Source organism: Rana temporaria, chromosome 13 (assembly GCF_905171775.1).
Source record: "Rana temporaria chromosome 13, aRanTem1.1, whole genome shotgun sequence".
Lineage (NCBI taxonomy): Eukaryota > Metazoa > Chordata > Amphibia > Anura > Ranidae > Rana > Rana temporaria.
Window position 1 is genome coordinate 100,396,788 of NC_053501.1, and position 23,275 is coordinate 100,420,062.

At 48.2% G+C, this 23,275-nt stretch overlaps 1 protein-coding gene across 1 annotated transcript; it reads right to left on the minus strand.

The window, feature by feature from the left end:
- Window positions 1–478: 478 nt before the first annotated feature.
- On the minus strand, window positions 479–22,691 carry ENSA (endosulfine alpha). Its single transcript, XM_040331937.1, has 3 exons — window positions 22,457–22,691; window positions 13,144–13,269; window positions 479–1,399 (listed from the first exon to the last, which is right to left on the minus strand). Exons 1-3 carry the CDS (start codon window positions 22,508–22,510, stop codon window positions 1,229–1,231), a joined length of 351 nt encoding a protein of 116 aa, XP_040187871.1. The 5' UTR covers window positions 22,511–22,691; the 3' UTR covers window positions 479–1,228.
- Window positions 22,692–23,275: the final 584 nt, after the last annotated feature.

Sequence of the window (23,275 nt, forward strand, 5' to 3'; positions counted from 1 at the left end):
CCGCTTTCTCAGCGGGGATCGCTCCATTGATCCCAGCTAAACCGGTAGATGACAGGGTGGTCCCCGCACACTGTGCAGGGACCGCCCTGTCTTTTCTCCGCTCTCCCCTATGGGGGGGGGGGGGGGGGGAAAATCGGATGAACACGGACCGTCTGTCCGTGTTCATCCGATCCACCAGACGGATGGAAAAGTAGGTTTTTCCTCCGTCACACTTTGGCGGATCGGATGTCATCGGGCATGTCACCACTGACATCCGTGGCTCCATAGAGGAGCACGAAGCGCCCGTTCAGGTCTGCAAAAAAAAAACAAAAAAAACTGGCAGGCGGACCTGAACGGGCCGCCAGTGTGAAAGAGCCCAAAGAATCATTCAGGGCGACATGTGAACTTCAATAGCGTGCGATTCACAATCCCGGCCAAACATAAGTAACAGGTTCTCTTCAAGTTCCATATACTACCTCTGAAAAGAACACATCACTTATAAGGGTAACTGTTTAATTAAAGCACAGAACTACCACACAGAGTACAATTTAAAATTGTAAGTGTCAGTTTTTACTTTGTAGCTCCATGTGGCCTTATAAACCAGGGCAAAGATACAGGCTCATCACTATGTACCATTTGCACAAAAGACAGACAAAGCCTACTTAAAGGATTGCATGAAATCCGCTGGCTCCCATAGTAGCTCACAATTACAGAGTAGATGTTCATGCTCTCTATTATCTTACACCACTGAAAGGTCGGACAATTTTTAAGGTCTTTCTAATCCAGTCGAGGCCCCGATGAGGAGGGGGGGTCACAGGCCTCGTGCGCAGAAGACAATCGACTCCGTTCACTCACATGGTCAATTTTCCAAAGGGTGGCAATATCGCCACGGTGACAAGTCTCTAGCATGCCTGTGTCACACACACAAAGGAATGCAAAACCCATAGATATATTTTACACTATATAACAACAGTCAGTTAATTGTCTTAACCAATATATCTGCACCAAGAACGCATCACACTTTGTCCATCACCCACTGCAAGTCTCTAGTCAGGCAGCGGTCTTGCTGGCTTGCTTGGAAAGCGATCAGAAGCTTATACTCAGGGAGGAACGGCCAGTGAAGCATTGCGGGACAATGAGGCACTGGCCTTTCCAGCACTGATAAGGTGATGTGTTAATGTGAGAGTCCAGCCATCCCAGCTCTATGGTACAGTGAACTGTGGACATGTCCGGTCTGGGAGGGGGTAGGCTACCCGGCTAGCTTGCTGGCAACGAGTGACGACTTCCTCTGCGGAAGGTCCTGCGGCGTTGGGATATGATCACCAGTGACTAGGTTTTTATCTGGCCCGGGGGATGGCAGCGGCTTGTTCTTCATCTTGGCCTTTGCCATGTTGTAGTCTCCGGAATCAAAGTACTTTTGCTGCAAAAAGAAACACAAGATGTCAAGAGCGGCCTTTAAAAAGAAAAAGCAACATTATATTCAAAAGATCACCGCACCATATATTCATATCTAAGGGCTAGACCAGGGGTCCTCAAATTTTTTAAACAGGGGGCCGGTTCACTGTCCCTCAGACCGTTAGATGGCCGGACTATAAAAAAAAAAAAAAAACACTATGAACAATTTCCTAAGCCCCCCCCCCCCCTCACCACTGCAAGCCCCTCACGATCATTGCAACCCTCCCCCTTCATCATTATAAGCCCCTCATTGCAAGCACCCCCTCACAATCATTAATTGCAAACCGATCATGATCATTGCAAGCCCCCCCACCTCACCATCATCCCCTCATTGCAAGCCCCCCTCGTCATCATCATTGTAAGCCCCCCCCCTCACAATCATTAATTGCAAGCCGATCAAGATCATTGCAAGCCCCCCCAATCATCATTACATCATCAGCCCCTCATTGCAACCCCCCCTCACCTTTGCAAGCCCCACCCACCTTCATTATTACATCATCAGCCCCTCACCATCAGCCCCCCCCCCCCATCATCATTATTACATCATCATCAGCCCCCCCACCATCACATCAATATCAGCCCCCCTCACCATCGTAAGCCCCGCACAGCATTTTCTCCCTACTGTGCCACTGCTCACTCAACTGCTGTGACGGTCCCGCTGTGTCAAGAAGCCCACAGTGTTGGTAACAGTTCGGGCGCGCTGTGATAAATGTCCCGCCCTCCTCCTCCTAGACCAGCTTGTGTGATAGACAGAACACTGGCTCTATCACACAAGCTAGTCTAGGAGGAGGAGGGCGGGACATTTATCACAGCGCGCCTGAACTGTTAACACTGTCCGTGACACAGCGGGATCGATGCGTTACAACCTGCAGTGTAACCGGCGTTGCCTGTCAGGGTCGGGTGGGCCGGTTACAAGTCCTCCGTGGGCCGCATGTGGCCCGAGGGATGTAGTTTGAGGACCCCGGGGCTAGACAGACCCCAGAAGGAACAAGCTCAAAATGCAGAGGTCATATAGTGTGGTCTATGGAAACAAGTCCTAAGGCTCTAAAAAAAAACAAATCATGACTCAATTGGATTAGACAACTTCCAATCTAAAGCCCTGTACACACTATCGGTTTGTCCAATGAAAACAGACCGATGGACTGTTTTCATCGGACAATCCGATTGTGTGTGGGCCCCATCGGTTTGTTTTCCATCTGTGAAAAAAAAACATGTTTTAAATTTTTCCTATGGATAAAAAAACGATAGAAAAAAAACAATCGTCTGTGTGGAAGTCCATCGGTCAAAAATTCATGCATGCTCAGAATCAAGTTGACGTATGCTCGGAAGCATTGAACTATTCAGAACGTCGTCGTGTTTTACGTCACAGCGTTTTGACACGGTCAGATTTTTGACTGATGGTGTGTAGGAAAGACTGATGAAAGTCAGCTTCATCGGATATCCGAAGAAAAAATCCATCGGATTAGATTCCATCAGATATCCGATCGTGTTTACAGGGCTTTAGAGTTATTAGTCTAAATTTCTTGAGAAATGTAGAGTAAGGGGCAGATCCACAAAGATCTGCCCCGGCGCAGCGTATCTGAGATATGCTACGCCGCCGTAACTTACTTCTCTTTGGTTCGAATACAGAAAGAATTTGTGCCGTAAGTTACGGCGGCGTAGTCTATCTCTCGCGGCGTAATGGCGCGCAATTCAAATGCAGCGAGTAGGGGGCGTTTTTCATTTAAATGAAGCCCGTCCCCGCGCCGAACGAACTGCGCATGCTCCGTTCCTAAATTTCCCGCCGTGCATTGCGCTAAATGACGTCGCAAGGACGTCATTTTTTTGACGTGGACGTAAATTACGTCCAGCCCGATTCACAGACTTACGCAAACAAATTTTTTTTTTTTTTTTAATTATACGCGGGAACGACGGCCATACTTAACATTGCGTACGCCACCAAATAGCAGCTTTAACTATACGCAGAAAAAAGCCGACTAGAGACGACGTAAAAGAATGCGACAGCCGCTCGTACGTTCGTGGATTGTCGGAAATAGCCAATTTGCATACTCGACGTGGAAAACTACGGGAACGCCACCCAGCGGACGCCGAAGAATTGCATCTAAGATCCGAAGGCGTACGCCTGTCGGATCTAACCCAGATCATGTTGTATCTTGTTTTGAGGATTCAAACTAAAGATACGACACAGGAAATTTGAAAGTACGCCGGCGTATCAGTAGATACGCGGGCGTACTCTCTTTGTGGATCTGCCCCTAAATATATGTGCAGTTGGCATATTTATCCCATTAATCTCAAGATGTGATTGCTTTAAAATGACTGCTTTGCTTTTATTTCAGGTACTTTTTATAGCGCTGTCAATTTGCACAGCACTTTACATATCTATTGTACATTCACATCAGTCCCTGCTCTCAAGGAGTTTACAATCTAAGGTCCCCATCTCACATTCACATACTGGGGCCAATTTAGACAGGAGCCGATCAATCTATCAGCATGTCTTTGGAGTGTGGGAGGAAACCAGAGTATCCGGGGGAAACCCACACAGGCACAGGGAGGGCATGCAAACTCCAGGCAGGTTGTGTCATCATTTTGTTCTCCCTACAAGAATATAGCTTTAGGACCACTGTAATACAAGACATTCCACCATATCATTTACTTAAAAGGGATTGTATAAGGCAGAAGGTTTTCACAATGTAGAGTATAAGATTTCCTATCATCTGTGCCCAGTCTTGCCACACAGAGTTAATCCAGCTCTGAGAAATCCTCTTATTGTTCAGTGAAATAAAAACGGACTTACAGAGAAAAACCTTGGTCCGTTCCGCCCCCTTGCTGTGAGTGACAGGTTATTTACATATCTCATCCACTAGCTTCAGACAGGTATTATTTTTTAATTCCCACCCCCACTCCTTTTCTGAAGTCATGTGGTTACTTTTCTGGATTTTGACTGGATGTTAGTGATTATAGCAGAATTCAGTGTACGAAATACACAAGAGAAATTGCATGTTGACAAGGGGAGTGTAGAGGAGGGAGGGGAGTCTACTGACATCACGACTCCACCCACCGAGCTCCAGACAACAGATCCACCCACAGAATCTGCAGTTTTTCGGGTCTCATAACAGACAGAGGGGAGACATGTGACAGGTAAGGATACATGCAGGAGGCGTCTATATCCTTATAGATCAGCACTATGGCAGTAGTTTAGAAAGGATGAGAGGGGTTTACATCACCTTTAATGCATTCTACGCTTTAGGGTAAAAATCCTTCTGAGTGCAGCAGCCCCCCTAATACTTACCTGTGCCCCATCTAGATCCAGCGATGTTGGAGTGTCTTGGCTGCCTGGGACTCCCCTTCTCATTGGCTAAGACAGCAGTGTGGTGCCATTGGCTCCCGCTGCTGTCAAAAACAGTCAGCCAATTAGGAGAGAAAGGGGGGCGGGGCTGGGCAGCAGCTCCATATTTGAATGGACGCATGGAGCTGTGGCTCAGCTCAGGTGTCCCCATAACAAGCCTCTTGCTGTGGGGGGCACTCAACAGGAGGGAGGGGCCAGGAGCTCCAGCCAGGGACCCGAGAAGAGGAGGATCGGGCAGCCCTGTGCAAAACCACAGAGCAGGTAAGTGTAACATGTTTGTTATTTTTTAACTAAAAATACACAAGACTTTACAATCTCTTTAACCACTTAAGGACCGCCTCCTGCACATTTACGTCAGCAGAATGGCACGGCTGGGCACAGGCACGTACCTGTACGTCTCCTTTAAGTGCCCAGCTGTGGGTCGCCCGCGACCCGGTCCGAAGCTCCGTTACTGCGGCACCCGATCGCCGCCGGAATCCCGCGATCGGTCACAGGAGCTGAAGAACGGGGAGAGGTGTTTGTAAACACAGCTTCCCTGTTCTTCACAGTGGCACTGAACGTCTGTTCCCTGATATAGGGAAAGGTGATCAGTGACGTCACACGTCCAGCCCCGCCCCCCTACAGTTAGAAACACATATGAGGTCACACATAACCCCTACAGCGCCCCCTAGTGGTTAACTCCTAAACTGCAATTGTCATTTTCACAGTAAACAATGCATTTTTATGGCATATTTTGCTGTGAAAATGACAATGGTCTTAAAAATGTGTCAAAATTGTCCAATGTGTCCGCCATAATATCGCAGTCATGAAAAAAAAAAAAATCGCCGCCATTAGAAGTAAAAAAATAAAAAAAAAATGTTTTTAAAAAATGCCATAAAAACTATCCCCCATTTTGTAAATGCTATAAATTTTGCGCAAACCAATCGTTAAAAAAAAAAAATCGCAATAAGCGTTTACCAAAAATATGTAGAATACGTATCGGCCTAAACCGAGAACATTTTTTATTTTTTTTTTATATATTTTTGGGGGATATTTATTATAGTAAAAAATATTCATTTTTTTCAAAATTGGCCCTTTATTTTTGTTTATAGCCCAAAAACTAAAAAACGCAGAGGTCATCAAATACCACCAAAATAAAGCTCCATTTGTGGGAAAAAAAGGACGCCAATTTTGTTTGGGAGCCACGTCGCACAACCGCGCAATTGTCAGTTAAAGCGGCGCAGTGCCGAATCGCAAAAAGTGCTCTGGTCTTTGACCAGCAATATGGTCCGGGGCTTAAGTGGTTAAACTCCTGAAACATGCCCGACGTCTTCCTGGGGGTGCTGAACTACTGACAGTCACTTCCCTTCCCTCTGCCTGGAACAGAATGAGAAGTCCAGTTGACAGCACACAGCATTTGTGCATTTCACCCCCTGTATTCCATCATTTCATCAGCCAGTAACAAGCATCTGATTTTGAACTTCAGCTGGTACAGATAGGTCAGTAAGGAGGTTCACTATACAGAAGGATTGAGACCAAATGACAATGAATTGTAAAAATACAAATACATTTTCACCTCAGTATAGGGAAGGAGGAAAACACGTTTACAGTCTCCTGGAAATCCTCTTTAATCACTTCCAGCCCAAGAATTTCATATGACGTCCTGGATTTTCAGTGGGGATGTCTGAATGATGGGTGCAGCTACAGGCATCATTCTTTTCTGCCGGCGATCCTGTGCACAGCAAGAACGATCATAGCGGCAGTTCCACTGCTTGATCGTTCTTACAGGTGATGGGACGGGATTTCCTATTTTTAAATTCACAAAACAGCTTTCTCCCCCAAAAAAAGGCGTTTGAAAAATGATTGTGCAAATACCATGCAAGATAAAAAGTTGCAATGACCGCCATTTTATTTTCTAGGGTCATGGGCGTCCGCTCCATAGGGCAAGGGGGGTCATTTGCCCCCCCCTGGAATTGACAGGGAGAGCCAGGAGCAGGGCCGAACTGGCCCTGGGGCCGCTTTATCCGGCTACTGCAGCACTTCCCTCCTTCTGTCCTCCGGCGCTCGTATTGTATGTCATGGAGCTGGGTCTGTGTGCAAGGTCCCACCCCCTAGTTCGGCTTGTCCGATAGTCTTCTAGTGTTCCGCCTATCACACCAGCTCAGTGATATACGATACGAGCGTCGGAGGACAGAGGGAGGGGAGCGCCTTTTTTTTATCGTTTACCAGGCCTGTGCTTTGTTTGTTCCAACATCTGTTGCCACAGGTAACACTAGACTATTTTCTGATGCGTTTTAGTCTGGAAACGCAGAGCAAACACAACACAGAGTTGCATCCTACAGCATAGTTTCTAGTTGTCCCTTATTTAGAGTGCCTGTCCCTCTTCTGGAATCAAATCCATGTGTCCCTCATTCCAAAAGGTTCCTCTTTTAGACCTGAAATAAATATACTGTCAATATAGTGTAGTGTTTCAGTCAAGGGAAAGGGGTGCTGTGTAATGTAAAGGGGTCCAGTGATGCAGGGTGATGTGTAATGTAAAGGGGGCCGGTGATGCAGGGTGCTATGTAATGTAAAGTGGTCCAGAGGTGCAGGGTGCTGTGTAATGTAAAGGGGTGCAGGGTGCTGTGTAATGTAAAGGGGTGCAGGGTGCTGTGTAATGTAAAGTGGTCCAGAGGTGCAGGGTGCTGTGTAATGTAAAGGGGTCCAGGAGGTACAGGGTGCTGTGTAATGTAAAGGGGTCCAGAGGTGTAGGGTGCTGTGTAATGTAAAGGGGTCCAGAGGTGTAGGGTGCTGTGTAATGTAAAGGGGTCCAGAGGTGTAGGGTGCTGTGTAATGTAAAGAGGTGCAGAGTGCTGTGTAATGTAAAGGGGTCCAGAGGTGCAGGGTGCTGTGTAATGTAAGGGGGTCCAGAGGTGCAGTTGTGGAGAGGGGGTACACAGTAGTGACAAAGAGATATTGAAAGATGCAGGGGGCACAGTGGGGTGTTTTTACATTTTAACGTGGGGGGCGCGCTTTTAACCCCCGCTTGTGGTCGAAGAAAGGGTAAAATGCGACTGCGATGACCATGCCTAGGGTGTCTGCTAAAAAAAAAAAAACATATATAAATGTTTGTGGGTTCTGAGTAATTTTCAAGCAAAAAAAAATGATGATGTAGGAGAGGAGTGCCAGAATAGGCCCGGTATGGAAGTGGTTAAAAAATGAGGCCAATGGAGGAAACGCAGCAATTAAATGCTGGATAGAACAAGGTCTGTTCTGGAAGAGCCTCGCCTGCAGACTTTACCACTGTGTGACAATTCAACGCCTTCTATATTTACTACGAGGTTTATCAAAGCAGCTTATCACAAGGCCACATGTTTTACTTTTAATTAATTTTTAACTAGTGTATGATGAGAAGAGCACAGATAAAGACACTGCCTACATGGGACACTATTTATATCCACAGGGCCTCTGCACACTGCCAGAGATGCATTTTAACAGATACATCTTCCCATCTGGTGCTGCCAATATTGTAATGTACATGTTTACCATCATCTACAGTCCCAGTGCCCAATACATGGCCCTTTGCGTGCAGCCCGCCAACTGTTGGGCACCAGTTAAGTGGCAGAGGGGGCCAGGCACTGAAAAGCACACTGTGTTCCAGAACCCGGTGATCTGACGATATGGTTCCGGCTATCAAGATGGTTCCTGCAAGGACTGCGCAGGCGCAATCCTTGCAGACGGAAATGACCGAACCTCCAGGGCGACGTGGAATTTGAGGTAAGTGGCCAGTCGGCCTCACGTCTTCGCTTCGCTCGGCCTCCTGGCTTTTTTTTTTATTTTTTTAACATCCTCAATACACAGGGATGTTAAGGAATGAGTCTGGATGCCGGCCGAGGTTCGGAGATTTCCGTCGGCAGGAACCATATCGATAGAGGAACCATACCGACAAGTCACCAGCACTGAAGGGAACACAGTACAAGTAAAGCCCCGGTGTACCGATGCAAAATGTTCTCCTACACAGGCCTGGGGAGCAAGAGAGCAGCGCAGGAGCCTGTGATCAGGTACGTGATCACCAATGGGGTAGGAGAGAAGGCTGGGATTGGTGAAAGAGTTACCTTTCACTGCCATAAGCACCAATGTGTTTTTAACTTGCAGTCTTGAGCACTTGGTCATCATTGGCAGTGAAAGTTAACCCCGATCCCTCCTTGGTGGTCATCAGTGAAATTTTGACCTACCACCCCCCTTCTGCATTTATGGAAAAAAATTGATTGAAAAATATAATCGAATGTTACCCCCCCCCCCTCCCTTCAATCTTCCCCTGATAGCTACATAAAAAAGGTTAGGTAGGGTGGTGGAGCTGGGTCAGCACAGAATAATCATACATCCCCAGAAGAACAAAGAACAACATAAATATGCAAAAGTAGGAGATGGAATGCTAAAGAGTATGAAGCAACACAGGAGAGTGACTGTGCAGAGAAGTTATCTTTAAAGCGGTAGTAAACCCGCACAAGGAAAAAAAAAAACCCTCTGCAAGGCAAAGGCATAATGAGCTAGTATGCAGCGCATACTAGCTCATTATGAAATACTTACCTCAAAACGAAGCCCCCATATTGGAGCCCGGTCCACGCCGAGGTAGCTGACACCTCGGCATGTCTTCCCGGGTTTGCGGCTCCGGTGACTTGTCCTTAAGGTTCCCCTAACGAGAAAGTTCCTTCAAGGACTGCGCAGGCGCAAACTTGCCGACGGAAATCTCCGAACCTCGCCCGGCATCCAGGCTCATTCCTTAACATCCCCGTGGATTGGAGGATGTTAAAAAAAGAGCCAGAAGGCCGACGAGCGAAGCGAGGACGTGAGGCCGACTGGCCACTTTCCTCAAAATCTATGTCGCCCTGGATGCCGGGCGAGGTTCGGAGATTTCCGTCGGCAAGTTTGCGCCTGCGCAGTCCTTGAAGGAACTTTCTCGTTAGCCGGAACCATATCGGCAGATCAGATTGCGCAGGAACTTTCACGTTAGCCGGAACCATATCGGCAGATCACCGGCACTGTGAGTGGCCGGCGCCGCGATGACATCACTCCCGCGCATTTTCTTCCCGGCAAGGTCCGGCAGCGTCTGGCGGACCTTCAGAGCGCATGCGCCGTTGACGTCAGCGGCTGCATGCAAACGGAAATTAGCCAACAGATTTTTCCACCCACGCATAAGAGGGCCACAACCAGAACACTACATTCTGACAAGGGATCACGCTGCTGTCAGAATACTGTACACTGATGTGGCTGCAGCTGCTGAAGGATGAAAGCTTTCCAGCATGACCCTTTCACAGAAGTCAATCAAATGACCTCTGATGAGCGGGGATGGCCACACACCAATAGCAATTTGGCCACTCCTTGCTAAACTGACCACATTTTGATCAGTGTACAGCCAGCTTTAGTTAGGGGTGGGTAGCGTGTCAGCATGCTCAAAAAGTGAATTCCTACTGGTTCTCTCCCTTCCCCCAGTCTGTAAGACCCCTTTCACACTGGGTCGGTTTGCAGGCGCTAGAATGCTAAAAATAGCGCCTTCCAAGCGCCCTGAAACAGCCGCTGCTGTGTCTCCAGTGTGGAAGCCCTGAGGGCTTTCACACTGGATCAGTGCGCTAGCAGGGCGGTAAAAAAGTCCTGCTAGCAGCATCTTTGGAGCGGTGTATACCACTCCTCCACCGCTCCTGCCCATTGAAATCAATGGGCACTGCGGCTATACCGCCTGCAAAGCGCCGCTTTGTGGTGGTTTTTAACCCTTTCTCGGCTGCTAGCGGAGGGTAAAACCTCCCAGCTAGTGGCCGAATAACGCCGCACAATTGACGGAAAAGCGCCACTAAAAATAGCGCGCCTTACCGTCGACCAGCCCCCGTCCCAGTTCGAAAGAGGCCTTACAGAGTTGTGTTTTTTTTTTTTTTTGGGAGCAAACATACATTTTTATCAGGACCTGCTCTCACTTCTAAAACATTTGCCTAAGCAAGGAGGATGCGCATTGGCCGGCCCCCTCCTGGGACAGATCACATGTCCCAGGAGGCTACAGGATGCACAGTAGGAAACCAGATGTGGTTTCCCCAGGAAGGCACAGCCAGCTCCCATATCCAGGACGGCAGTGCTGACTACTCGATCTTTAAGAGTCAGTAGCTACAGCATTTGTAGTTGCTTACAAAAAATAAAATAAATGCTCTAAATCAAGAGACCTGCTAATCCAGAATAGCTGGAGAGCTATGACTAACCGGATTTATAACGGAGGAAAATGTGAAACGAGGATGCAAGAACGGGAAAATTCTTCACGGGATAATTATGCAAGGTCATGTTTGGAAGCTTGAAGCTGTTGAAATGTTCTGTACTAAAATGGTTAAAGCAGTATAAAACCAAAAAGAAAACATTCATTATAATGCAGCTTACCAATTCTTAGATGTGTTAGCTGCATTAGCTTTCTTTTTAAGCTTCTCTTTACTTTCACCTGGTGATCTGGCCAGCAAATCTGTTTTTCAACAGAACAAGCTGTTCTGCAGATGTAGCAATTACAAGGTTGAGACAAACCATTTACCACCGACAGTTAAGGTTTGTTAAACCTTTATTCCAAAAAAAATAAAAATAAATGCTGTAGTAATTGCTCATTGATCTAAATCTGCCAATACATTTAACGCCCCGTACACACAGGCCGAATGCAAGGTGTTCTTTTATTGAACAGGCCGATGTCGCCCGACATTCGTCCCGTGTGTACGGGGCTTTAACTACTTGCCGCCCGCCCTATTACAAGAGGGTGGCGGCAAAGTGGTTTCAATATCCTGACCCGTTGTTGCGGTGTGTCAGTCTGATGGAGACTCTTTACCACGTGATCAGCCGTGTCCAATCACTGCTGATCATGATGTAAACAAGAAGAGACGGTCATCGGCTTTTCCTCACTTGCATCTGCCAGACGCGAGTAGAGGAGAGCCGATCAGCTGCTCCTCTGACAGGGGGGGGGGGGGGGTTTGTGCTGATCGATTATCCCCCCCCCCCAGTGGATGCCCCCACAAGACCATCAGGGATTGAGGTCTAGGGCTAGAATTATTTCTCTCGCTCCAACGTTCGCGGCGACACCCCACATGTGTGGTTTGAACACAGTTTTCATATGTGGGCGGGACTTGCGTATGCGTTCGCTTCTGCATAAAAGCACACGGGGGACAGGGGCACTTTTTAAAAAAAAATGTTCATTTTATTTTAAAAAAAATATTTGACACTTCAAATTTTTTTTTTTACATCACTTTTATTCCTATTCCTATTATAAGGAATGTAAACATCCCTTGTAATAGGAATATGGCATGACAGGTCCTCTTTACAGCGAGATATGGGGGGGGGGGGGGGTCAATAAGACCTCACATCTCACCTCTAGGCTGGGAAGCCTAAATAAAAAAAAATAAAAACCATCATCGCTTCACAGCCGAGGCGGCAACGGTTTTTGAATGCAAAGGCCAGGAGTGACGTCATAACATCACTCCCAGCCTCCGACGATCATAGAGACTACGGAAACCATCTGGTCTGCCAGAAATCTCTATGGTGAATATCCGGGGCTGGCGGATTCGTTCTCCGACTCAACGATCACATCGATGAGTCGGGAGAAGCACCGGAGGGGGGTTTGACTTCCCCTTCCGCTGCCCGTAAGAATGTTCAAGCAGTGCAATAGCCAATATGATCGTTATTATGGTGTAGGGAATCGCCGGCTGAAAAACGGCAATATCTGAATTATGCCTGTAGCTGCACCCATCATTCAGATATACCACCACAAAGCCCAGGACGTCATATGACGTTCTCTGGGCGCCAAGTGGTTAGGGTTTCCCATTGAAGAATATGGCTAGGACTCAGGAATTGGAACAGGGACCTCCCCCAAAGGTCAAAAGGTGGGTTCCCAGAGGTCACAGGGCGTGGCTGACCCACCCCCACCAAAGTGTACCGCCTACCCCAACTAAGTCGGGGAATGAACAAGTCGGGGAAAGAAACACAGGTAGTGTGTTACTGGCCAGATCACCAGGTGAAAACTAAGGGGGGAGCCTAAAAAGAAAACAAATGCAGCCACCACATCTAAAGTTTGGTAAGCTACAAGATTTCATTTTTTTGGTTTTGGGTTTAATACAGCTTTAATGTTACATCGGCAAATAATTTTGAGTCTAAAAATTAACTGTTACGGGAACTTCATAAAAAAAAAACAATGATATAATAATGAAGACTGAGTGCGCTCCCATCCCACACTACAGCAGATCCAGATCTGATGTGCTCTGATGGGGCGGGGGGGACTGTACAGTATTCATTAACCTTTACTTCTGTTCTGCAAAAAAGGCAAATTCACACTTTAGGGCTACAAAGCAATATAAACTCAGGGAAGTGCAATGTTCTGTAGACAGGCCACCTACCCCTTTCTGAAGCCTCTTCATGAGGAAGTCCGATCCTCCAGGCTTCTGCCCTAGATTGGGGTATTTGGACTTCAGTTTTTGCTCTTCTGCTTTTTCAGGTGTAACCACTTCCTTCTCCTGGGAATCCTAAAATGAAAACATAATGATAGAAGAGACAAAAAGGATTAAGCAAAACTGCTGAATATTTACTTTTTAACTAAAAAAACGTATTAACCACTTAAGACCCGGACCAAAATGCAGGTAAAGGACCTGGCCCCTTTTTGCGATTCGGCACTGCGTCGCTTTAACTGACAATTGCGCAGTCGTGCGACGTGGCTCCCAAACAAAATTGGCATGCTTTTTTTCCCACAAATAGAGCTTTCTTTTGGTGGTATTTGATCACCTCTGTGTTTTTTTTTGCGCTATAAACAAAAATAGAGCGACAATTAAAAAAAAAAAAAAAAAAAAAAAGCTATATTTTTTACTTGTTGCTATAATACATATCCCCCAAAAAAATTATATATATATATATATATATATATATATATATATATATATATATATATATATATAATCTCCTCAGTTTAGGTCGATACGTATTCTTCTACCTATTTATGGTAAAAAAAAAAAATTCGTAATACGCGTATATTGATTGGTTTGCGCAAAATTTATAGCGTTTACAAAATAGGGGATAGTTTTATTGCATTTTTATAATTTTATTTTTTTACTAGTAATGGCGGCGATCAGCGTTTTTTTTTCATGACTGCGACATTATGGCGGACACTTTTGACACATTTTTGGGACCATTGTCATTTTCTCAGCAAAAATTGCTATAAAAATGCACGGATTACTGTGAAAATGACCGTTTGGGAGTTAACCACAAGGGGGCGCTGAAGGGGTTAAGTGTGACCTCATATGTGTTTCTAACTGTAGGGGGTGTAGCTGTAGGTGTGACGTCATTGATTGTGTTTCCCTATAAAAGGGAACACACGATCGATGATGGCGCCACAGTGAAGAACGGGGAAGCTGTGTTTACACGCAGCTCTCCCCGTTTTTCAGCTCCGGGGACCGATCACGGGACTCCAGCGGCGATCGGGTCCCGCTGCCGCGGTCACAGAGCTTCGGACCGGGTCACGGGCGCGCGCCTGCGACCCACGGCTGGGCATTTAACAATCACGTACAGGTACGTGATTGTGCCCAGCCATGCCATTCTGCCGAAGTATATCGGCGTTAGGCGGTCCTTAAAGCGGGGGTTCTCCCTAAAATTTTTTTTTTTTCTAGCATCTCATTCAGCATAGTAGCGTGAGCTACAGTATGCCTTTATAATTTTTTTTGGCACCGTACTCACTGTGTAATCGCGTAGTAAAGTTTCAGGGGAATGGGCGTTCCTATGCAGAGGGCTCGTGATTGACGGCCAGCTATGGCGCGTCACGCTTCACGGAAATAGCCGAAATAGGCGTTTGCTCTTCACGGCGCCTGCACAGTCGGCTCCGATGTCTGTGCGCAGGCGCCGTATAGCGTCGGGAAGAGCCGAGTCCTACTCCGGCTATTTTCTTGAAGCGTGACGGGCCATAGCCGGCCGTCAATCACGAGCCCTCTGAATAGGAACGCCCATTGCCCGCAGGGAATCTGAAATTTTACTACGCGATTAAACAGTGAGTACGGCGCCAAAAAAAATATAAAGACATACTGTAGCTCGCGCTACTATGCTGAATGAGATGCTATAAAGTTGTTTTTTAGGGTGAAACACCGCTTTAAGTGGTTAAGAATGCAACTGGCAAAAAAAAAAAAAAAAAAAAGTATATTTGTGCTAAAGGCAAAGCTTAATGAGATTACAGAATGCACCACGGGGGTGATTTCCATTATAGGCAATGTATAGCCATGTTGTATCCATTTTCTGCATTATCACTACTTCGAAAACCATGTGATCTTTTGTGCCTTTTTGCTCTCCTGTTATACAGAAGTTTGTTGTTTACAGAGCTCAATAGTTCAAGCTTAAAGAAGTGGTAATATGCTTATGCATAAAATGGTCCTGGCGGTTCCGTTAGGACCTATTGCGGGAGAGTTTCTCTCATTTAGTCTCACACTTCTGCCCACCGCCCCAGCAACATTGCACCTCTCACATACGTAGAATGTACATAGGGGGAATAGGCTGATGGCGGAGAACCCTGGTTGTGGGTAGGGATAAGGCTGCAAATCTCTAGTATGTAATTCACCGGACTGGGAATTGGACCTACTCCTCCTTACTGTGTATGCAAGGATGCATTTCTATTGAACATCTTGTTGTAATGCTGATTTGTTTTACAACAAAATAGATCTGTAATAAAAAAAAAGAAGTGGTAAAAGACAGAAGGTTTTTTATCTTAATGAATTCTATGCATCAAGATAAAAAACCTTTTGTGTGTAGCAGCCGCCCCAGCACCTCCTAATAGTTACCCGAGACCCATTCTCTGTCCAGCGATGTCCACGAAAGTCTAAGCCGTCCGGGACTCCGATTGACTGAGACATCTGTGGCGCCATTGGCTCCTGCGGCTTTCAATGTGTGCAGTGCTCTGGGAATCCTTGGTCCTATATTAAACCTACACGTGTTAAACACTGCGCAGGTAGTTTTCCTCTAAGAACAATTTAAAGGACAAGTCTGGGTTTAGATAAAAAAAAGTCCATTGGGTCTGCTTACTACCTTCCTTACCTACTCAAAACTAACCCAGGTACCTACTTGCCTCTCTACAAAGGCAGCAGTTCCACACAGTGGCTGAATACCGCTGCAAAATTAGTGATAAATTGCCGCTAAAAATAGCGGCGCTTTACCGCCACCGCCCCAGTGTGAAAGGGGCCCAAGTTAAAAATCAATATTTTTTGCTCGAAAATTACTCGGAACCCCCCCAAACATTATCTATATTTTAGCAGAGACCCTAGGGAATAAAATGGCAATTGCTGCAATATTTTATGGCCCACGGTATATAAAAAAAAAAAAAAAAAAAAGTAAAAAACCTTTTACTTTACTTCCTCTTTAAAACAAAAAATATTGGGCTAACTTTACTGTTTCGTGTTATTTTTTTTTTTTTTTAATACACCTGCAAGAGAAAGGCATAATTATCATTATGTGTCACTTACCTGAGATCGAAGCCCCCCCGAAGTCCTTTTCGGTCCCGTCCACCGCCATGTCCCGTCGTCCCTATTTCCTGTTAACGCCGCTCCGGCGCTGTGATTGGCCGGAGCGGCGATGATGTCAGGGCCCCGAGAATGCGCGAAAAGTCGGCATTAACCCCGTTAATGCCATTCACAAAACCGACACCGCTCAGTGCGTATGTGCCGTAGACAGCGGTGCCCGTTTCTGTGAAAATATCTCCTTAAAAGCGGAGTTTCCGCTGTAAAAAAATATATATATTAAAAGCCAGCAGCTACAAATACTGCAGCTGCTGACTTTTATAATTAGGACACTTACCTGTCCTGGAGTCCAGGAACGTCGGCAGCAGAAGACGAGCAATCGCTCGCCACTCTGCTGCCCCCGCCTATCCTCGGTGAGGGAACCAGGAAGTGAAGCATTGCGGCTTCACTGCTCGGTTCCCTACAGCGCATGCGCGAGTCGCGCTGCGCCGTGCTCACTGGTCCCCGCTGTGTTCTGGGAGCTGTGTGTTCTCCAGAACACAACAGAGGGGGGGACGGGGGTTGGAGACAGGAACTGACATTCTGCCTGCAGTCTACCCGAAGACTGTATGGCCGGAAGTGGGTGCAATTACTTGGTGCCAAATGTGACACGGAAAGGAGGGGGGGTTCCCGATGAGCAGAAGTTCCACTTTAGGGTGGAGCTCCGCTTTAACCGTGTAGGTTTAGGAGATATTTCTTTCACCTACAGGTAAGCCTTAATCTAGGCAAGTGTTAACAGTGGGTTTACAACCACTTTAATGTGAAAGATGATGTTCCGCCGCGAGAATCGTGATCCATCTTCTAAGCAAAAAAAAAATAAAAAAATCGCGATTCTCATTTTAGCCAGAATTGTGCAGCTCTACTACACAGTACCTTCCAGTGGATTTGAATGATCTATACTGCTGCAGTAATGCCCCAATTGAGTCCATGGGTGGTTGGTGAGTGGGGGTAGGTTAGAGTCCTTGTCCTTTAAAGCAGGGGTCTCCAAACATTCTAAACAAAGGGCCGGTTTATTGTCCTTCAGACTCTAGAAGGGCCGGACTATGGCCAGCGGGAGTGGAAATGTTCCTGGCATCAGTGGAGTAAGCATTGCCTCATTTGGTATTAAGGGCAGGAACAGTGCCCAGTCCTTGGTATCATAGGGAGAAATAGTACCCCATTTTTGGTGTCAGTGGGAGAAATTATGCCCCATTGTTGGTAGCAGAATAGTGTCTTGTATCAGTGGGAGTAGTAGTGCCCAAAGGGCCGGAAAAAGGCAGGCAGAGGGCCACATCCGGCCCTTGGGCCGCAGTTTGGAGACCACTGCTTTAAAGGAAACCCGCAATAAGACGATATATAGAAAGTTGCTCTCTTCCTTTTTGAGACACATTAAACAAGCACATAGCAATGAAGTGAACACTTCCAGCTGATGTTCAGGACACCTCCCAAAACATAGATCAGCATGACAGCCAAATGTAACGTTTTTCAGGAGAAAAGGCCAATGCTGGCAGCCTACAAAATCTCTCAGTACAAGTTTAAGGAACTGATGTAATGGGAAGAAATATTTAAAAAATTACGACATTAGGTCAATCAAATCATGGAAATTAGGGATCTTTAACCACCTCAATACCGGGCACTTTCACCCCCTTCCTGCCCAAGCCTATTTTCAGCGCTGTCACACTTTGAATGACAATTGCGGTCATGCAACACTTTTTCCCCCACAAATAGATCTTTCTTTTGGTGGTATTTGATCACCTCTGCAGTTTTTATTTTTTGCGCTATAATAATAAAAAAAAATAAAAAAAAAAAGCACTAGGGGGCGATCAAGGGGCTAAATGTGTACCCTAGTGAGCCATTCTAACTGTAGGGGGAGGTGACCGATCGGTGTCCCTATGTACAAGGGACACACTATCGGTCTCCTCTCCCTGACAGGACGTGGATCTGTGTGTTTACACACAGAGAGCCACGGTTCTGCTCAGTTACTGGGCAATTGTGGGTGCCCGGCGGACAACGCGGCCGCCGGGCACGCGCATTCTGGTTCCCAGTGAAGCCGCGGGTGGCTCGGGAAAGCGAGAACGTCATATGACGTCCTCTCAGAACGAGAGGCTTATCGTCCCGCCGTCATTTGACGGTGGGCGGTAAGCAAGTGGTTGTAAACCCTTACAGGTCACTTTTACCTACTGGTAATCCTAGATTAAGGTTTACCTGTAGGTGCAACAAATATCTCCCAAACCTAAAAGGTTTAGGACATATTTACAGAAAGGACAGGCACCGATGTCTACGGCACAGGTGCACTGAGCGTGCCGTTTCCATGGCGATCGTGCAGTGACTGGCGGCTCCCGCACAATTGTGTGGGAGTGACGTCATTGCGGCTCCGGCCAGTCACAGCGGCGGAGTCGCGATACCCGGAAATCACTCCGGAAGAGATGGCAGTGACGGAGGAGGGGAATTAGGACCGCTGTGGGGGCTTCGATCTCAGGTAAACAATTCATAAAGAGCTAGTATGCTATGCATACTAGCTCATTATGCCTTTGTCTTCCAGGTGTTTTTTTTTTTTTCCCCCTTCTAGAGAGGGTTTACGACCTCTTTAAAAAGAGGCAAGCAAGCTGAATATGCAATGGTCTCACAGGGGGCATTGTGAAAGATCATGTATAATTTTCAGGCCCAATGACTTCTTGGCTCCTAGGACACGACCAGCCTAAAAGCATCTGGCATTTTAATGTGGGTTAGCGACCGTGCCAACCATGTCAGATAAAGGGGAAAAACAAAGCGCAGTTCTGCATGGACAGAGGAGCCTCCGATATCACCATAGTAGAATCTGCTATCTGACCACCATGCTGTAGATCCTCCCTTATCTGACCATGCCAGGGTCTATGACGGTCCCGCATACCGTATCCCATGACAATTACTCTGCACTTTCACAAAGCACTGCAGGAGATTAAATCAAAGACGTATGGAAGGAGCAAAGTCACTGAAATGTGCACAATGTTATTGGTGAGATCGCCGGGGTCAGAAGAAGAGAAAGCCAAAGTGGTTGGCCATGACCCGTCAGAAAGGTACTGTACCCTCCCTTCCAAAACCAGAATATCCAATTGTGGAACGGAGACGGGGGATGGAAGGAAAGTTGTGAAAAGCAAAAGATAAGGGAGAAGGTTGTTCTGCTTTGAAGTTCGTTTGGCTGTATTTTTCCTGTGGACCTCGTTCTGCACGCCTGTGACCCGTTTTCACCCGACAGTGGGCTGTCGGCTGATGTCACAGAGCTGGTCCGGGCTCGGGAAAGATTGTGACCATATGGACAGGATCCACCCACATGCCTGGATGGGCACCTGGCTTAGCCTTTCATTGAGCCCCTGAGAGCCTGAGCTGGCCCCCGCCACAGCCCAGAGCTCCAGTGAGTGCTGGAGGGGCAGAGCAGACAGCGGTGACCGACAGTTTGCAGCGCTCTGGTCAGGAAGCTCCAAGAACCGAGTGTTCGGCTGTGTTTAATCGTTCGGTTCTCAGCCTTAGAGCTGGCGGGGGACAAATACAGCATCAGGCCTATGCTGCATCCACATAGGTAAGTAGGATTCCAAAATAAAAAATATCCTATACTTCTCTTTTAAGCATATTATTTTTTTGTGAATCTGCTGAAAAGTTTTTACTCGGAGAGAGAGTCAGTAACAGCGTTTCCTGTTGCAGGCCGACAACGCTAAGCCCCTTACCCCACAATTAGCAGAAACAGGGTCATCCTGCCATGTGATCTTCAGTTGGCTGTTCATCTGCCTATAAAGGGAAGCAGACAAATGGCCAACTTGACAACACTGCTAGACGTATTAGTCTGGGTAATACTATCCAAGCTTAAACCCTGTTACACCACTTTCACCTACAGGTAAGTCTAGAATAAGGATGAGCAGTAGGTAGTTTGAATATCTCTTAAACTTGTGCACTTTAGAAGATATTCTCTGTATCTGCATATTCTGATGTCATCGGCACATGCGCACTGAAGAAACGGCTCGCTCGTGCCGTTTCTCCCGAAGACATGGCTGGCGGCTTCCACCGGACATGCGTGGCAGTGACTTCATCACGGCTCCGGCCAATCACAATGCTGGAGCCCTCAAACACAGAAAAAAAATCTGCCAGGAGACATGTTGCCGGTCACGGCGGTGCGAGGGGACCGCCGTTTTTATGAAATCAGCATTGGACAATTATTGTGAAAAAAATAAATTGGCCGTGGGAGGAGCTCAGGGGACGTGTCCTAACCACTCAGGGAGGAGCTCAGGGGACGTGTCCTAACCACTCAGGGAGGAGCTCAGGGGACGTGTCCTAACCACTCAGGGAGGAGCTCAGGGGACGTGTCCTAACCACTCAGGGAGGAGCTCAGGGGACGTGTCCTAACCACTCAGGGAGGAGCTCAGGGGACGTGTCCTAACCACTCAGGGAGGAGCTCAGGGGGACGTGTCCTAACCACACAGGGAGGAGCTCAGGGGGACGTGTCCTAACCACTCAGGGAGGAGCTCAGGGGGACGTGTCCCAACCACTCAGGGAGGAGCTCAGGGGGACGTGTCCTAACCACTCAGGGAGGAGCTCAGGGGGACGTGTCCTAACCACTTAAGGAGGAGCTCAGGGGGACGTGTCCTAACCACTCAAGGAGGAGCTCAGGGGGACGTGTCCTAACCACTCAAGGAGGAGCTCAGGGGGACATGTCCTAACCACTCAGGGAGGAGCTCAGGGGGACGTGTCCTAACCACCCAGGAGGAGCTCAGGGGGACGTGTCCTAACCACTCAGGGAGGAGCTCAGGGGGACGTGTCCTAACCACTCAGGGAGGAGCTCAGGGGGACGTGTCCTAACCACCCAGGAGGAGCTCAGGGGGACGTGTCCTAACCACTCAGGGAGGAGCTCAGGGGGACGTGTCCTAACCACTCAGGGAGGAGCTCAGGGGGACGTGTCCTAACCACTCAGGGAGGAGCTCAGGGGGACGTGTCCTAACCACTTAAGGAGGATCTCAGGGGGACGTGTCCTAACCACTTAAGGAGGATCTCAGGGGGACGTGTCCTAACCACTTAAGGAGGATCTCAGGGGGACGTGTCCTAACCACTTAAGGAGGATCTCAGGGGGACGTGTCCTAACCACTCAGGGAGGAGCTCAGGGGGGACGTATCCTAACCACTCAGGGAGGAGCTCAGGGGGGACGTATCCTAACCACTCAGGGAGGAGCTCAGGGGGGACGTATCCTAACCACTCAGGGAGAAGCTCAGGGGGACGTGTCCCAACCACTCAGGGACGAGCTCAGGGGGACGTGTCCCAACCACTCAGGGACGAGCTCAGGGGGACGTGTCCCAACCACTCAGGGACGAGCTCAGGGGGACGTGTCCCAACCACTCAGGGACGAGCTCAGGGGGACGTGTCCCAACCACTCAGGAACGAGCTCAGGGGGACGTGTCCTAACCACCCAGGAGGAGCTCAGGGGACGTGTCCTAACCACCCAGGAGGAGCTCAGGGGGGCGTGTCCTAACCACTCAGGGAGGAGCTCAGGGGACAACATGTTGTGGTCATTGAGGAACTTAGGAAAACTTTTAGGCCACTCAGGAACATGTTATGGCCATTAAGGAGGCGCTCCAGTGACCTGTTTTTGCCCATTAATGGCCTTGCCGTTACGGTGAAGCTCTGGTGACACATTCTGGTTGCTATGGAAGAGCTCTGGGGACACATTTCGACCCTTGAGGAGCTCTTGGTCATTGAGGAGGAGCTCTGGGGACACATTCTGGCCATTAAGGAGGGGCTCCGGGGCCAAGTTCCTCTTATACATTCCGGTCATTATGGAGGCACTCCGGGGCCATTCCTGGCCCCTTCCGATATAGGAACCCCCCGGAGGTCCCAGGACCCCAAGGTGAGCAGTGCAGGGAATCCCAGCACCGGGGGTCACCAGGAAACGGTCCGGTGACCCCCCCACCCATACATAACACACAGTATGAAGGGGCCCCTGTGAGGACATTGGCTTTGCCGGACCCTCCATATGTCCCCCCCCCAGACTGGTGACTGACCCCAGAGTCCTTAACATGAACCATTCCACCCAGAAGGGGCCAGCTCCTCCCACTCCTCCCCACTCCTCCCCAGCTCCCACAATGCACTGGGTTCCCACTAGCCAGCCCCCCGCGGAGCCGTCTCCCTGGGGCCCCCCGCACCCCACAGCTGTCACCCTGCCTCCCGCAGCCCAGTAAGTCCCCATTACCTGCTTCTCCTCGCCGCTCTCTTCCAAGGTCACGTCCCCTTCGTATTTCTCCATGATGCCGTGACAGGGACCGAGAACGGCGGCTTCCCCCCAGCAACGGGCGCGCTTCACTTTCTCCGCTTCAAAATGGCGACCGCCTGACGTCACACGACTGAGAGCGAGAGGCGACCTCCCTACCCACCGCTGTCAGGAGAAGGCGAGAGGCCGCCAATCCGCTCCAGCGGTGACATCATGGGAGGCCAATCGCCGGTGAGAGCGGAAGGGGGGCTGACCAATTATCGGGCAGGGCGGGGTGTGGAGGCGGGTGAGGGAATTTTAGCGGCCAATCAGAATTAGGTCGTGACTACGCTCTGTTGCCATGGGAGAGATGCATCAGAAGAGCAGAGATGTGTGTGTGGTGATCAGAGAGGATGGATTGTGCTGTGTACAGCCTGTCATCTGATCATCATCATACACAGTGATCATCATCACCATACACACTGATCATCATCATCACCATACACACTGATCATCATCACCATACACACTGATCATCATCACCATACACACTGATCATCATCACCATACACACTGATCATCATCACCATACACACTGATCATCATCATCATCATCATCATACACACTGATCATCATCACCATACACTGATCATCATCACCACCATCACTATACACTGATCATCATCATCATCATACACTGATCATCATCATACACACTGATCATCATCATCACCATACACACTGATCATCATCATCACCATACACACTGATCATCACCATACACACTGATCATCATCATACACACTGATCATCATCATCAC